General features: G+C 45.9%; 1 protein-coding gene across 1 annotated transcript in view; it reads left to right on the top strand.

The window, feature by feature from the left end:
- LOC311146922 (uncharacterized protein) overlaps nucleotides 1-17,464 on the top strand; it is a gene marked incomplete at both ends in the record, with an annotated part of 99,977 nt that overhangs the window by 65,718 nt on the left and 16,795 nt on the right. The window contains one exon of the mRNA XM_084183543.1: nucleotides 6,722-6,807. Coding sequence (XP_084039669.1) covers nucleotides 6,722-6,807 — 86 coding nt within the window. The remainder of the gene's footprint in view (nucleotides 1-6,721; nucleotides 6,808-17,464) is intronic.

Here is a 17,464-nt window from a genome sequence, read left to right as displayed (position 1 = left end):
TCTCCTGTTTTAGACGATCGTGACAGAAAAACCCACCAAAGAAAGACCAAGCAGCGTGTCCAGGAGCAAGGAGACTGGACATGGGAGGAGGCACCGGGCAAGGAGATAGAGAGGCTGGCGATGGCCCAGGTGGGCACATCGTGGTCCTGGGAGGACATGCTCGGAGGCAAGGGACCTTGGGGAAGGATCAAGGCCCTGGCGAGAGAGGAGCAACGGCGGCAGCAGGGCCATCGTCGGAGGGTCGTGAGTCAACCCCAGAAAATTTTTAGGGGGGGGGCACACGGCATGGACGACGGGGCTGACGGAGGAGAAAAGGGGGAGTATCCAGGAGGCCACCAGGCCAGGGGTACACCGCCCTGTATGTCCTGTGCGGATGCCTCACACAGAGTGTGTGAGGGTAGGCATTCAGCCAGGACGGGTGGTGTCCGCTGTTCGCTCCAGGCCTCCTATCCGTCTCCACAGCCCGGTCCGGCCTGTTCCTGCCACCCGCACCAAGTCTACGGTGTGCGTCGCCAGCCCGGTCCGGCCTGTTCCTGCCACCCGCACCAAGTCTACGGTGTGCGTCGCCAGCCCGGTCCGGCCTGTTCCTGCCACCCGCACCAAGTCTATGGTGTGCGTCGCCAGCCCGGTCCGGCCTGTTCCTGCCACCCGCACCAGGTCTACGGTGCGCGTCGCCAGCCCGGTCCGGCCTGTTCCTGCCACCCGCACCAAGTCTACGGTGCGCGTCGCCAGCCCGGTCCGGCCTGTTCCTGCCACCCGCACCAAGTCTACGGTGCGCGTCGCCAGCCCGGTCCGGCCTGTTCCTGCCACCCGCACCAAGTCTACGGTGCGCGTCGCCCGGCCAGAGTCTGCCGTCTGCCCAACGGCGCCTGAACTGCCCGTCTGCCCAACGGCGCCTGAACTGCCCGTCTGCCCAACGGCGCCTGAACTGCCCGTCTGCCCAGCGGCGCCTGAACTGCCCGTCTGCCCAACGGCGCCTGAACTGCCCGTCTGCCCAACGGCGCTTGAACTGCCCGTCTGCCCAACGGCGCCTGAACTGCCTGTCTGCCCAACGCCGTCTGAACTGTCCGTCTGCCAAGCGCTGCATAAGCCGCCCGTCTGCCATGAGCCGTCAGAGCCGTCCGCCAGACCGGAGCTGCTAAAGCCTTCCGCCAGACAGGATCAGCCAGAGCCTTCCGCCAGACAGGATCAGCCAGAGCCTTCCGCCAGACAGGATCAGCCAGAGCCTTCCGCCAGACAGGATCAGCCAGAGCCTTCCGCCAGACAGGATCAGCCAGAGCCTTCCGCCAGACAGGATCAGCCAGAGCCTTCCGCCAGACAGGATCAGCCAGAGCCTTCCGCCAGACCGGATCAGCCAGAGCCTTCCGCCAGACAGGATCAGCCAGAGCCTTCGGCCAGACAGGATCAGCCAGATCCGTCAGCCAGCCATGAGCAGCCAGATCCGTCGGCCAGCCATGAGCAGCCAGATCCGTCGGCCAGCCATGAGCAGCCAGATCCGTCGGCCAGCCATGAGCAGCCAGATCCGTCAGCCAGCCATGAGCAGCCAGATCCGTCAGCCAGCCATGAGCAGCCAGATCCGTCGGCCAGCCATGAGCAGCCAGATCCGTCGGCCAGCCATGAGCAGCCAGATCCGTCGGCCAGCCATGAGCAGCCAGATCCGTCAGCCAGCCATGAGCAGCCAGATCCGTCGGCCAGCCATGAGCAGCCAGATCCGTCGGAAAGCCATGAGCAGCCAGATCCGTCGGCCAGCCATGAGCAGCCAGATCCGTCAGCCAGCCATGAGCAGCCAGATCCGTCAGCCAGCCATGAGCAGCCAGATCCTTCAGCCAGCCATGAGCCGTTCAGCCAGGATCCGCCAGAGCCGTCCAGCCAGGATCCGCCAGAGCCAGCCAGCCAGGATCCGCCATTGAGTCCGGTGCTGTCCCTTAGCCCGGTGCTGCCCCTTATCCTGGTGCTGCCCCTTAGTCCGGTACTGCCCCTTAGTCCGGTGCTGCCCCTTAGTCCGGTGCTGCCCTTTAGTCCGGTGCCGCCCCTTAATCCAGTGGGGTTTAGTTGGGGGGTGGTCATGTGGAGGAGGCTACGGAAGCGGATAGTGACTAAGGTGGGGTGGGGACCACGACCAGGGCCAGAACCGCCACCGTGGACAGACGCCCACCCAGACCCTCCCCTAGACTGTATGCTGGTGCGCCCGGAGTTCGCACCTTTAGGGGGGGGTACTGTGACACTCTGGCTCCGGGACTTTTGTATTTGAGCCAGGGTGTATTTTGTTATGTTTGGTTGGGTGTTTCTAAGTGTTGTATTTCTAGGTTTGGTCAATGACTCCCAATCGGAGGTAACGAGTGTCAGCTGTCGGCTCGTTATCTCTGATTGGGAGCCATATTTATTTCTGTATGTTTTCCTGTGGGGTTTGTGGGTTTTTGTTCCTGTTTAGTCATAGTCACTATTGGACTTCACTATCGTCTTTTGTTTTGTATTGACGTGCTTTACTAATTAAAGTCATCATGTTCACTCAACGCGCTGCGCCTTGGTCTCCTGTTTTAGACGATCGTGACACCTTGGTTGGTTAGGTTACTTTGTAAATGTAATCTGTTACATTTACTAGTTTCCTGTCCAAAATTGTTTTCAGTAACGTAACTTTTGGATGACCCAAACTCAGTAACATAATCAAATCAAATCAAATCACATTTTATTGGCCACATGCGCCGAATACAACAGGTGTAGACATTACAGTGAAATGCTTACTTACAGCCCTTAACCAACCCTTAACCAACAATGCATCTTATTACTTTTGGATTACTTTCCCCTTAAGAGGCATTAGAAGAAGACCGAAAGGATCCATCAAATGCATTTGGTGTGTGATCATAGTGGTCTCTGACTTGTGGTCAGACTCTCTCAGGTGGAACAAACTTAAACTTGCGCATTTTTTCAATGCTGAATTTAATGTTTTTGAGAAAATTGAAAGGTGTCGTATTGTATTTTTTCGCAAAATATTTTCTGAATTTAAAAGTAATCCAAGAAGTAATCATCTAGTTTTTCAAAAGTATCTGTACAGTATCTGATTACAATATTATTACTTGTAATCAGTTACCTCCGCAGAGTTGGGGTGTAAGTCGAGTTTATTTGTCATACAAAATGCACAGGATAGACATTTATTACATGAGCCATGTTCACACTGCACTTAGCCCAGGGTTAAAAGCTTTTAGCCCGGGGCTAAGAGAGTGTTCACACTTGCAAATTCTAAAGTGGGCTAGCTGGCTCTGCTCTGGAGCAAGGTTAGCGCCGACTTTTCGGGGCTAGCCAATCACAGAGTTCCATTGTTACCTAATTTGAATATTATATTCCAGAAAAGTGACAGTTGGTTTCAGTTAGCCCTGCTTTTGTGAACACAGCCTAAGCTAGCCCAGGGCCAGTCATGGATAGTTCGGTGCTAAGAACAATGCAGTGTGTAAAAAGGCCTGTAGTGTACACAGAACAATTCAATGCTTACTTGCAGGTTCACCTCTCAATGCGGCAACAATATCGTCGTTATCAATAAAAAGTCACAATAAGGTGCAGAGTGTTCGATTTGCCTGCTGGGGGCAAAAGAGACCCGAGCGCCGCTAAAACCATTGACAAATGTGTGTCATTTTCAAGGGATTGTTAAATAATGTTAACTATTTGGATGTATTATCATCACCTCTTGAAGAGCACAGTCAGAACTACACATTTTTCTCCAGCAGCCAAATCAAACACTCTGCACCGTATTGTGACGTTTTATTGATAATGACCTATAAGAATAGAACAAAAGGAGTAGTAAAGTAATAAAATCATAGATAGAGCTCAATGGAATAAAAATTGAATAACAATGTAGCAGAAGTATAAATACAAGGAGGCACTCAAACTAATTTACAGTCCAATATATACTGTAGCTACCTCTCATCTGCAGTACACAACCTTTATTTTACACCACACACACCACGTTGGCACTAGGACCTAGTCCAGGGGTGGGCAAACTACGGGCCGCAGGCCAGATCTGGCCTGAGATCCCATTTAATCCAGCCCACAGGAGGTTTGAGTAAAAAAAATATATACAAATTAAAAATGATTATTTTAGGTTAAGAAAACTCTCCAGGCCACACTTAAATGTCTAAAACTGTTTTAATTTTGTACCTACATTTGAATGACTTTCTAGTTAGTGTAGTTGCACTCAGTATGTTTTTGTTGTAATGGTCTGGGGTAAGGTAAATCATATTTAGAGTGAAAACTAAATAGATAAAACTCACATTTCAGCACCCTATCAGTTATTGAGATCATGTTCCGTGTTTTTCAACAAGCTATCAACATATCAAAACAGTAATTCAGGAGGAATTTCACAAGATTTAGAAGCAGAACAGAATAATCAAACCCCTATCTGTATATCACTTAGAGAGAGAGAAAGTCTGTTGAATTGTGCAAGATTTCTGAAGAAAAGCCCTCATTCATTGCTACCTGGTGACGTGTTGGTTACATTTAGACTTTATTTATTGGCATTAGTTAGTGGCATACAATTTAAACTCACCGTGGCTTCATATTTTCCTGTGGCTTGGTCTATATTTAGTAGGCTACCTACGCATTTAACTGCTGGCCAACTAAAAATAACCCTGGAAAAACAGGAGGCGCAGTGTAGGCCGAACATATCAGAAACTGTGTTGTGTGTGTCCAGCACACCAGAACACTGGCAGCACTGCTTTAACCAGTTCAGCTCTCCTCCCTCCTCTCTATCGCCTGTACATTCCCTTGATCCCCTACTGTTGAACTGGTGGGCGTTATTGGCAAATCCACACCAGATTGTTCTGGCAATTCTCACATAGGAACTTAATTGGGAGGAAGGATGTTAAAAAATACAAATAATTTGTTTCGCAAACCTTTTTGGAGAAAATCATGTTGAAATTGGCCATTTTAGGGATTATTTTTTTACCTATACATGCCTCCTGTAAGACCCTATGATCTGTGAACCGTACATGATGCAGAACATTTGGTGTTCTCTCAAATATGGAGAATGTCTAGATTCTGAAATACACATTTTCACATTCATTTGTTCAACATGAAAAATATTATTATTAATATCTCAAAACTACCCTTATTGATTTTGTTTGTAAAAATATACACTGAGTGTACAAAACATTAGGAACACTGTTGAGCATGAAAAACCCAGCAGCGTTGCAGTTCTTGTCACACTCAAACCCCTGCGCCTGGCACTTACTAACATACCCCGTTCAAAGGCACTTAAATATTTTGTCTTGCCCATTCACCCTCTGAATGGCACACATACACGATCCATGTCTCAATTGTCTCAAGGCTTAAAAATATTTTTTTAACCGGTCTCCTTCCCTTCATCTACACTGATTGAAGTGAATTTAAGTGACATCAATAAGGGATCATAGCTTTCACCTGGTCAGTCTATGTCATGGAAAGAGCAGGTGTTCTTAATGTTTTGTACACTCAGTGTACTCTTCACATTTCCAGAGTGGGCTCTGGTACTTTTAATAATATAACCCATTTTATACATAGAAATTGACATTATAAGTCATAAACCAATCACAGCCCTCCTTTAGGATTGCACATTCAGCCAGTCACCAGCAGAGGGAGTTCCCTTTGAATCAATTTTCCCATTCACTGTGTTGGTGATGCTCATAAAATTGATCATACCTTCAGAATTAGCAGAGAGTCCACTCTAGAAATGTGATGTACTTGTAGAGTATATTGTTCCAAACAATGTCTAAAATGAACAAAATCAAAAAGGGTAGTTTTGAGATATGAATATAAATATTTTAAATGTTGAATACATTTATGTGACATATTTTATTTCAGAATCAAGTCATACTCCATATTTTAGAACACACTATAAGGAGTAGTCTATAATGACACCAATATGTTGTCTGTATCATATACGGTTCACAGATCATAGGGTCTTACAGGAGGCATATATAGGTCTAAAAAGTGCCTAAAATGGCCACTTTCATCATGATGTAAAAAAAATTGTTTGTGATATAAATATAAAAAGCATTTCAAACATCCTTCCTCACAATTACGTTTCTATGTGAGAATTGCCAGAACAATCTCAGATACCAAAAATATTTCAGCTCCCGCTGGCGTGGAATCGCCCTTATGCCTTATTCAGTGAAAGAGGAGGAAGTTGGTTTAAATTAGGGGTAACACACTCCTACGCACCAGTGAAACGACAGACCTCCACAGGAATAAGGGACACACTGTGGGGAGACTTAGAGCAATGCCACGGGAAGGAAAACACTGCATAACACAGGAACACACATGAATGCGCACCTTTATCGTCACAATAACTCCCAAGTAACAACAAACATATTTTGTTACAATGTTTGTTTTATTTATCCGTTAAGTTAAAAGGCATACCACAGTGTTCGAAAACAACTCCACCACAGTGCTGCTAACAGTAAACCAGCTCAGTTCTGTAATTAGTTAATCAGATGCATACGTCAGTCTTCAGGCTCTGCTTTTGTTTGGAAAGTCATGGAAAATTCAACAGTCACGCCACATACCCCCTGTTCTGGAAATAGCACCTAAGCCTTTTTAGAATAAGCAAAATGCTCAAATTATTGTGAATGTGTAGTTTCAGGCTCAGGCAACGTTTAGAAGCTATTTTTTTCACTAGATGTTTCCATATTAAGTGTGTGTTTGGTTGTTTTCATAAGTGTGTTTATGGCTGTAATGTTCTGTTCTCTTGTAGATGGCTTTGGAACAGTGGACCCTTTTGGTGGCAACGCTTTTGGAGGAAAGGGTGGATTTGCAGACTTTAGTCAAATGTCAAACAATGTAAGTTATAGGGTGCTTTGTGGATGTAAATAATATATAAGTACTGCCATATAGCAATAATAGACCCCCTGTAGGCCTAATGGTTGCATACCACTACTGTATGTTAACACTTTTCAAGCCCTGTGTTCTATACATAATTTCCATTGGTTATAATTTCCATTGGTGACATTGAGGGAGATCTTGCTGTAAAACGTAACGTTATGGGGTATCGCACTCTTGCAACTTCGGTTGAAGGATCTACAATCCCTGCCTCTCTGGATGCCCGCTTTCCACAGCTGATATGCGTGAGACTCAGATGAATTCCTTCAATTTAAGACCGCTCTTCACCAAGCCCAGGAACAGGCGGCGCGGGGCCAAACAGCTGTTATACCTTGTTCCCTCCTTTAGGGAACATTAGTTATAGTCATAACTTTACGTTCCCTTTCAGTCAGTCAACTTCGGTACAACATACTATGGGGAAAGATAATCACTCCCCAAGCCGACCCCAACGGATACTAAATGAAACGGCCCATGGCAGACCACCCAGACCTGACCCCGCCAGATGCGTCAGTCTGGATATTGCGCACTGCCTAGTGACTTTCCCTTGTCCCAGCTGTAAGCACACTGGGAGCAGTGACATCCAAGTGATAAAACCTCACAAAAGTGTGTGGTGATGCCCAACTCGCCGCAGCACAAATATCTCCTATAGTCAACCCTTTAAACAACGCCCAAGACGCTTCCAGACCCATGGTGGAGTGGGCATGTGCACCGTTAGGTAACCCTTACCCCTTGCTGCTATATGCCAGGTAGATAGCCTCCACAATCTAGTTGGAGAGAAACTGCTTAGAGCGCCCTGCCGCGAGTTGGATTAGCAAAACAGACAAAAAGCTCGTCACATAACCGGACATCTCGGGTCCGTTCAATGTATGTGTGTAAAGCTTTCACCGGACACAGGGCATGTAACCTCTGTTGCTCTTCAGAAAGAAAAGGAGGTGGCGAAAAGGGAAATAGCTCAAAAGCTAAGGACCTATAGGACATAGCCATGACTTTCGGTGCGAAGGCTGCATTCGGAAGCAACGTCACCTTAGTCGCCCGGGGGCAAACTGAGTACAGGAAGGGTGTACAGATAACGCGTGGAGGTCCCTAACACGTTTAGCCGAGGCCAAAGCCATGAGCAGGGAGGTTTCGTAGGAGAGGATCTTCAGATCCAGAGGCTCAAAGGGGACCGCACACAGTGCATCCAAAAGCAGTGCGGCGCAATAGGTTTAGAGACCGGTCTGAGACGACGTCCACCTTCCAGGAACCGCACAACCAGGGGTAGGCCCCCGGTGAGGCTCCGTCACTTCCCACATGACACGCTGGGATAGCGGCCATGTATACTTTTAACGTGGAGAATGCCTGCCCCTGCTCAAAAAGCTCCTGTAGGAACATAAGCACTGAAAAGGAACAATTCCTTTATTTTGGCACCAAAGCTCAACGCTTGCCACTTATATGCATAGAGCCCTCTTGTGGAGGGTGCCCTTGCAGACTGAATGGTAGGAATAACATTTGAAGGTAAACCTCAAGCCATCAGATTGGCCCTCCCAGGGGCAAGACCCATAGGAACCAAATCTCTGGCCTCACTTGCCTATGATATGGGAGTTGCCACGGTTCCCTGCCTAAAAGGTGCATGATCTCCGCAAACCAAGGCTGCCTGGGCTAACGGGGAGCCACAAGAACCAATGGTAAGCCCTCCTGGCGCACCCTCTCCAACGTGGGCTGAATCAGAACCACTGCCGGAAACGCGTAAAGGAGGGTCCGAGGCCATTGGTGCGCCAGAGCATCCGTTCTCAACAGGACACTCAGGTCCCTCATTGAGGAAAAATAGACGAGACTGCATGTTGTCTCACAATGCGTAAAGATATATGCCAGCCCTGCTAAAAATGCAGCCTCCACTCCTGAGAGAGTGGGTCCCACCTGGATAAAAGATCTGCACCCAAGTTGAGGCAACCGGGGACATACATCGCCAAAGCGAGATAATGTGCACACTGCTCCCCAGCAACAAGGAGTGAGCTAAGGTTAGGAAGGAAAGACACGTAGTCTCTCCCCATCTGTTGATGCACGCCACCACTGACATACAGTGCATTCGGGAAGTATTCAGACCCGTTGACTTTTTCCACATTTTATTACATTACAGCTTTATTCTAAAATTGATTAAATTGTTTTCCCCCCTCAGCAATCTACACACAATACCCCATAATGACAAAGCAAAAACAGGTTTTTTGATTTTTTAGCAAATTTAGAATAAATACAAAACTGAAATATCACCTTTACATAAGTATACAGTCCTTTTACTCAGCACTTTGTTGAAGCACCTTTTTGCAGCGATTACAGCCTAGAGTCTTCTTGGGTATGACGCTACAAGCTTGGCACACATGTTTCTCCCATTCTTCTCTGCAGAACATTGGATGGGGAGCGTCGCTGCACAGCTATTTTCAGGTCTGTCCAGAGATGTTTGATCGGGTTCAAGTCCGGGCTCTGGCTGGGCCACTCAAGGACATTCAGAGACTTGTCCCGAAGCCACTCCTGCATTGTCTTTGCTGTGTGCTTAGGGTCGTTGTCCTGTTGGAAGGTGAACCTTCACCCCAGTCTGAGGTCCTGGGCGCTCTGGAGCAGAGGAACTGTAGAGCTCTGTCAGAGTGACCATCGGGTTCTTGGTCACCTCCCTGACCAAGGCCCTTCTCCCCCGATTGCTCAGTTTGGCCCGTCGGCCAGCTCTAGGAAGAGTCTTGGTGGTTTCAAACTTCTTCCATTTAACAATGATGGAGGCCACTGTGTTCTTGGGGACCTTCAATGCTGCAGAAATGTTTTGGTACCCTTCCCCAGATCTGTGCCTCGACACCATCCTGTCTCGGAGCTCTACGAACAATTCCTTTGACCTCATGTCTTGGTTTTTGCTCTGACATGCACTGTCAACTGTGGGACCTTATATAGACAGGAGTGTGCCTTTCCAAATCATGTCTAATCAATTGAATGTACCACAGGTGGACTCCAATCAATTTGTAGAAACATCTCAATGATGATCAATGGAAACTGGATGCACCTGAGCTCAATTTCGAGTCTCATAGCAAAGGGTCTGAATACTTACATAAATAAGGTATTTCAGTTTTTTACTTGTAATGCATTTGAAAAAAATTCTAAAAACTTGTTTTTGCTTTGTCATTATTGAGTATTGTGTGTAGATTGATGAGGAAAATTGGTCAAAGGTATGGACTTTATCATATAAATATGTGCTCACAAACAAAGTGAGAGAAACACTCTGTTACCCATCTAACGAAAGTATTTGTAAATATACAGTATTAGAAATGTTGATGAGAAATGTACATCTAGTCAATCTATGACAGAATCACCTGTGACAGAATCATTTGTTTTTCCAATGTGTGTATGTGACTATGTTCTGGGTGGATCTCTGGCTGGACTTGGGTAACATATTTGGTACAGACATCCATATGCAAGCTTGTGATATTATTTTTGTTTTTGATAGTCCAAGATTCTCCACTAGCGAAAAGTATGTGATGAATTTGATTATAATTCTAGCTAAATATTACATCCATAAAATGATTTTTTAAAGAAGAAAACATTATATTCAATATATTTAAAGGTAGATTTAAATAATTCCTTTGCCACATTGAATGATATGCTCTGTAAGAATAATGTAATGAAATCAATTGATACTCTTAAGCTTTTCAAATTTCTTTGAATGTAACAATCCTGCATGTGTTTCTGTTTTTGTGTTTATCTGTTTGTTTGTGATGTTTTGTGTTACCTTTTTAAGAAGGATGTATAGATTTATGTAACACATTTGAATTTGTTTCCTTCAATATTTATGGAATTTAATAAATAAAACATGTAAAAGTTTTGACTTCCTGTGTATTCATCTGCTCATAGTGAACCACAAAGTCCGGCATTCATAGCGAATGCAGGTAGATGGATTTAGAAGCCGTTATTTTACTTTGAACAAACACACACAATATACCATTTTTCACCAACATTTGTCATCATTGGTGTGGTGTTCTGTGCCTGGCTGTGCTAATTACAATCAAGTGCAAAATTGATGCTTAGGTGACCAAAGATTATCAGAGGGATTTTCAGGCTGAACTGATGGGTAATCCATTTCGACAGCAGCTGAGAAGCGATGCGATACCATAGATTTTTTCATTTAAAAAAACGGAAGATTCTCGATTAGAGGTAACCAACCTAACGTTAGCTGGTTTGCCAAACTAGCTGGGCTAAATTAGCTAGTAGCTACCGTCCTGTATTGAATATACACTACATGACCAAATGTATGTGGACACCTGCTCGTTGAACATTTCATTCCAAAATCATGGGCATTAATATGGAGTTGTATGTTTCTGGACGATGCACCATTCTGCTTTGTTGACAAAATGACCGAGCGGCGCAGATTAATGTTCGATTTGAGAAGGGCGCTCTTCCCTCACATTGTTTTATTCAAGTTAAAAGATTCATGTTTCGTCCGTCAATGGCCTTCATCAGAAGAAAAAACAAAAAGGGAATGGACAAGTATTCACATCCTTTGACTTTTTGTTGTTACAGCCTGAATTTCTGATTGATTACATTTATATTTTGTGTCAATGGACTACACACAATACCCCGTAATGTCAAAAGTGGAATTATGTTTTTAGACATTTTTACAAATTAATGACTGAAAAGCTGAAGTGTCTTAAGTAAATAGGTATTCAAGCCCTTTGTTATGGCAAGCCTGAATAAGTTCAGGAGAAAATAATTGCAAGTCACATAATAAGTTGCATGGACTCACTTTGAGTACAATAATAGTGTTTAACATAATTTTTGAATAACTACCCCATCTCTGTCGAGCAGTGAATTTCAAACACAGTGTCACGGATTCTGCCGAGGCTGCTCCTCCTCCTTGCTCGGGCAGGCTTCGGCGTTCGTCGTCCCCGGAGTACTAGCTACTGCCGATCGATGTTTTCGGTGTTTGTCTTGTGTTGTCTAGTTAGTACACCTGTTGCATATTAGTGTTTATTGTCTTGTTGATGTTCGGCCTAGCTACTACTTCGGATTACGCAAATGGTGTTTTTCCCTCCAGTGTTGGAGACGTTTGTTTTGTGCGTAACGCTCAGTAAAGTAGTCAACCTGATTCTCTGTGTCCTGCGTCTGACTTCACTCGCCGCGTACACATCACCTCCTGACACACAGATTCAACCACAAAAACCAGGGAGGTTTTCCAATGCCTTGCAAAATAGGGCACCTATTGGTAGATGCGTTGATTGGCTTGCCCTGGCTCCCTAGTGGGTAGGCCTATGCCCTCCCAGGCCCACCCATGGATGCGCCCCTGTCCAGTCATGTGAAATCCATAGATTAGGGCCTAATGAATGTAGTTCAATGGACTGGTTTCCTTATATGAACTGTAACTCAGTAAAACCTTTTAAATTGTTGTATGTTGCGTTTATATTTTTGGTCAGTATACAAGGGAGTCTGGAACCTTCCTGAGATTGATAACCCAGAGTACATAGCTGATTCAACAATCTACAAGTTTGATGACATCAGCGTACTGGGACTAGATCTGTGGCAGGTGAGACAAGTGGACAGCTGTGACACAGGGTTAGGATCAGTCAATTCTTGAAGTAAACTGAAATTCCAAATCAGTTCACTTCCTGAATTGACTGAATTGAAGTGGAATTGACCCGTGAGAAACATATTTCTGTGAGGATGGAGCTGATCAATGAATCTGATCAGTGGGACTCATGATGTTGGTGTCTATCTTTTCAGGTGAAATCTGGCACCATATTTGACAACTTCTTGATCACAGATGATGTGAAGGCAGCAGAGGAGTTTGGAGCTGAGACATGAGGTGTTACTAAGATATGTACCGTAGCTGTATGGTGTTTCACTGGATGGTCCTCTCTACTTTCCTATGAGTGTTTACCAATCTGTTCATCTGGGACTCCCAAGAGTGTACTGTACATGCCCAAAACTAACACACCTGATTCAATTAATCAACCAAAAAGTCTAGATCACCTTTACACCACACACAGAAACGCATACAAGGATCTCCCTCGCCCTCCGTTTGGTAAATCTGACCATAACTCTATCCTCCTGATTTCCAGTACCAGTGAGCCGCTCAATACGGAAGTAGTCCGATGAAGCGGATGCTAAGCTGCAGGACTGTTTCACTAGCACAGACTGCAATATGTACAGGGATTCATCCGATAACATAGAGGAGTTTACCACATCAGTCACCGGCTTCATTAATAAATGCATCGACGACGTCGTCCCCACAGTGACCATACATACATATCCCAGCCAGAAGCCATGGATTACAGGCAACATCTGCACTGAGCTAAAGGCTAGATGGACGCTTATACTGTATGGACGCTTATAAGAAATCCCGCTACGACCTCTGACGAGCCATCAAACAGACAAAGCGTCAATACAGGACTAAGCTCGAATCCTACTACGCCGGCTCTGACGCTCATCAGATATGTCAGGGCTTGCAAACGATCATGGATTACTAAGGGAAACCCAGCCGCAAACTGACCAGTGACGCGAGCCTACCAGACGAGCTAAATGCCTTCTATGCTCGCTTCGAGGCAAGCAACACTGAACCATGCATGAGAGCACCAGCTGTTCCAGACAACTGTGTGATCACGCTCTGAGTAGCCGATGTTAGTAAGACCTTTAAACTTGTCAACATTCACAAGGCCACAGGGCCAGATGGATTACAAGGATGCGTACTCAGAGCATGCGCTGACCAGCTGGCAAGTTTTCAACCTCTCCTTCACCCAGTCTATAATAACTACATGTTTCAAGCAGACCACCATAGTCCCTGTGCCCAAGAACGCCAAGGTATCCTGTCTAAATGACTATCGCCCGATAACGTTCACATCTATAGCAATGAAATGCTTTGAAAGGCCGGTCACATGGCTCACATCAACACCGTCATCCCAGACACCCTGGACCCACTCCAATTCGCATACCGCCCAAACAGATCCACAGACGCTATCTCTATTGCAGTCCACACTGCCCTCTCCCACCTGGACAAGAGGAACACCTATGTGAGAATGATGTTCATCGACTACAGCTCAGCGTTCAACACCATAGTGTCCTCCAAGCTCATCACTAAGCTCAGGACCCTGGGACTGAACATCTCCCTCTGCAACTTGATCCTGGACTTCCTGATGGCCCGCCCCCAGGTGGTGAGGGTAGTCAACAACACATCGGCCACGCTGGCCCTCAGGGGTGCGTGCTCAGTCCCCTCCTGTACTCCTTGTCCACCCACGACTGCGTGGCCGCACATGACTCCAACACCATCATTAAGTTTGCTGATGACACAATGTGGTAGGCCTGATCACCGATAATGATGAAACAGCCTATAGTGAGGAGGTCATTGACCTGCCATTGTGGTGTCAGGACAACAACCTCTTCCTCAACGTCAGCAAGACAAAGGAGCTGATCGTGGAGTACAGGAAACAGAGGGCTGAGCACACCCCCATCGGTGTCCACATCACTAAGGAATTAACATGGTCCACACACACACACACCATCACAGTTGTGAAGAAGGCAGGACAACACCTCTTCCTCTTCAGGAGGCTGTAAAAAAGATCCTCAAAAAGTTATACAGCTGCACCACTGAGAGCATCTTGTCTGGCTGCATCACCGCTTGCTATGGCAACTGCATGGCATCCGACCACAAGTTGCTACAGAAGGTGATACGTTCTTCCCAGTACATCACTGTGGCCAAGCTCCCTGTCTTCCAGGACCTCTATACCAGGCGATGTCAGAGAAAGGCCCTTAAAATTGTAAAAGACTCCAGCCACCCAAGTTATGGACTGTTCTCCCTGCTGCCGCACGGCAAGTGGTACCTATGCACCAAGTCTGGAACCAACAGGACCCTGAACAGCTTCTACCCCCAAGACATAAGACTGCTAAATAGTTAACCAAATAGCTACCCGGACTATCTGTATAGACCCATTTTTTGACTGATCACATACGCTGCTGCTACTGTTTAATATCTATAATGTTGCCTTATCACTTTACCCCTACCTATATGTACATACACTACATTTACATTTACACTACATTTACATAAGTATGTGGACACCCCTACAGCAACGGGTGTGGCTGAAAGGTGTATAAAATCGGGCATACAGCCATGCAATCTCCATTGACAAACATTGGCAGTGGAATGGCCTTACTGAAGATCTCCGTGACTCTCAATGTGGCACCGTCATATGATCCCACCTTTCCAACATGTCAGTTAGTCAAATTTCTGCCCTGCTAGAGCTGCTCCGGTCACCTGTAAGTGCTGTTATTGTGAAGTGGAAATGTCTAGGAGCAACAACGACTCAGCTGCGCAGTGGTAGGCCAGACAAGCACACAGAACGGAACTGCCGAGTGCTGAAGTGCACAGCGCGTAAAAATCGTCTGTCCTCTGTTGCAACACTCACTACTGAGTTAAAAACTGCCTCTGGAAGCAATATCAGCACAATACCTATTCGTCGGGAGCTTCATGAAATGGGTTGCCATGGCCGCACACAATCCTAAGATCACCATGCGCAATGTCAAGTGTTGACTAGAGTGGTATAAAGCTCGCTACCATTGGACTCTGTAGCAGTGGAAATGCGTTCTCTGATGAATCACGCTTCACCATCTCGCAGTCCGACGGACGAATCTGGGTTTGGTGGATGCAAGGAGAATGCTACCTGCCCCAATGCATAGTGCCAACTGTAAAGTTTGGTGGAAGAGGAATAATGGTCTGGGGCTGTTTTTCATGTTTTGGGGTAGGCCCCTTAGTTCCAGAGAAGGGAAATCTTAACACTACAGCATACAATTACATTCTAGACGATTCTGTCTTCCAACATTGTGGCAACAGTTTGGGGAAGGCCCTTTACTGTTTCAGCATGACAATGCCACCGTGCACAAAGCGAGGTCCATACAGAAATGGTTTGTTGAGATCGGTGTGGAAGAACTTGACTGGCCTACACAGAACCCTGACCTCAACCACATCGAACACCTTTGGGATGAATTGGAATGCCGACTGCGAGCCAGGCCTAATCGCCCAACATCAGTGCCTGACCTCACTAATGCTCTTGTGGCTGAATAGAAGCAATTCCCCGCAGCAATGTTCAAACATCTAGTGGAACATCTAGTGGAAGAGTGGAGGATGATATAGCAGAAAAGGGGGGACCAACTCCATATTAATGCCCATGATTTTGGAATGAGACGTTTGACGAGCAGGTGTCCACGTACCTTTGGTCATGTAGTGTATCTACCTCAATTACCTCGTACCTCTGCACATCGACTCGGTACTGGTACCCCATGTATATAGCCAAGTTATCATTACTCATTGTGTATCTCTATTCCTCGTGTTATAATATCTGTCTATTTTTCTCTCTACATTGTTGGGAAGGGGCCATAACTAAGCATTTCACTGCTAATCTACACCTGTTGTTTACGAAGCATGTGACAGATACAAATTTGATTTGATTTTAATCATCAACTCCTTGATTAGCTGAATCAGGTGTGCTAGTGTTGGACTGGAACAGAAATGGCAAACATGACAAATACCACAATAAGGCTTTCACTTTCAATACCTGTATATTTACAGTTTTATTTCTCATTTTTGATTATTTCTTAACGCCCCCTCATTATTTCTACTTGCCACAGGAGCCAGAAAAGAAAATGAAACAGGAAGAAGATGACAAGAAAAGAAAAGAGGAGGATGAGAAAAAACAAAGACTATGCCAGAGGAGGAAGGTGAGGAGCTCAATTTTGAGTATCATAGCAAAGGATCTGAATACTTATGTAAATACGTTTTTTAAAGATTTTTTTTATTTACATTTGCCAACATTTCTACATCTGTTTTCACTTTGTCATTATGGGCTATTGTGTGCAGATTGATGTGGACTTTTTATTTATTTAATACAATTTAGAATAAGGCTGTAACGTAACAAAATGCGGAAAAAGTAAAGGTGTCCGAATACTTTCCGAAAGCACTGTATTGTCGGTTCTGACCAGCACAAGCCGGCCTGACAAAAGCAGGGGGAAGTGCCTGAGCGCCAGATAGTAGCTCCGGGTAATTGATATGCAGTGCGCTCCTCGGGTAGATGTGTCTGTCGTAAGCACTTTGTGGGATACAACTCAGCCTATGTGAGCCCCCTGACATTAGCAAAAGGTCCCACCATTGGGCCATGGCCCGTAGGCCTTACAGGGACACCCGAAGCGACCGGCTTAAGCTGCGAGATGCATCCAAATGAGTGGCTAGCACTCAGCGCTGGAAGGGCCATATTAACAATAGCCCCAGGGGAATGACTTCCATCACAGAAGCCATCCTCTCCATTAGGCGTAGGCTCTGGCAGAAATGCACTGTGTGACCCCAGCCGAAATTTGGCTAAGCATAGCCGGAACCCGGAAACCCACAGTGGGGATAGAAAAGCGCGATATGGGAATTAGTCTAACTCGAGACCCAGAAACGGAATGCGTTGAGATCAGACAGCTCTTTTTCAGTTTTATTTTATGAAGCCTTGCCCTAGCGACTGAATATGGGACAGTAGCATGGATGTGTGTAACACTGCTTGCCACCAGCCAATTGACTGTAATAGCCAGCGGCTCGTGAGCTTCTGAGTTTGTAGTCTCTTAAGTGCTTGCTGAGGCCATG

Source organism: Coregonus lavaretus (genome assembly GCF_964263955.1).
Source record: "Coregonus lavaretus genome assembly, chromosome: 19".
Taxonomy (NCBI): Eukaryota; Metazoa; Chordata; class Actinopteri; order Salmoniformes; family Salmonidae; genus Coregonus; species Coregonus lavaretus.
This window is presented reverse-complemented; position numbering and strand designations above follow the sequence as displayed.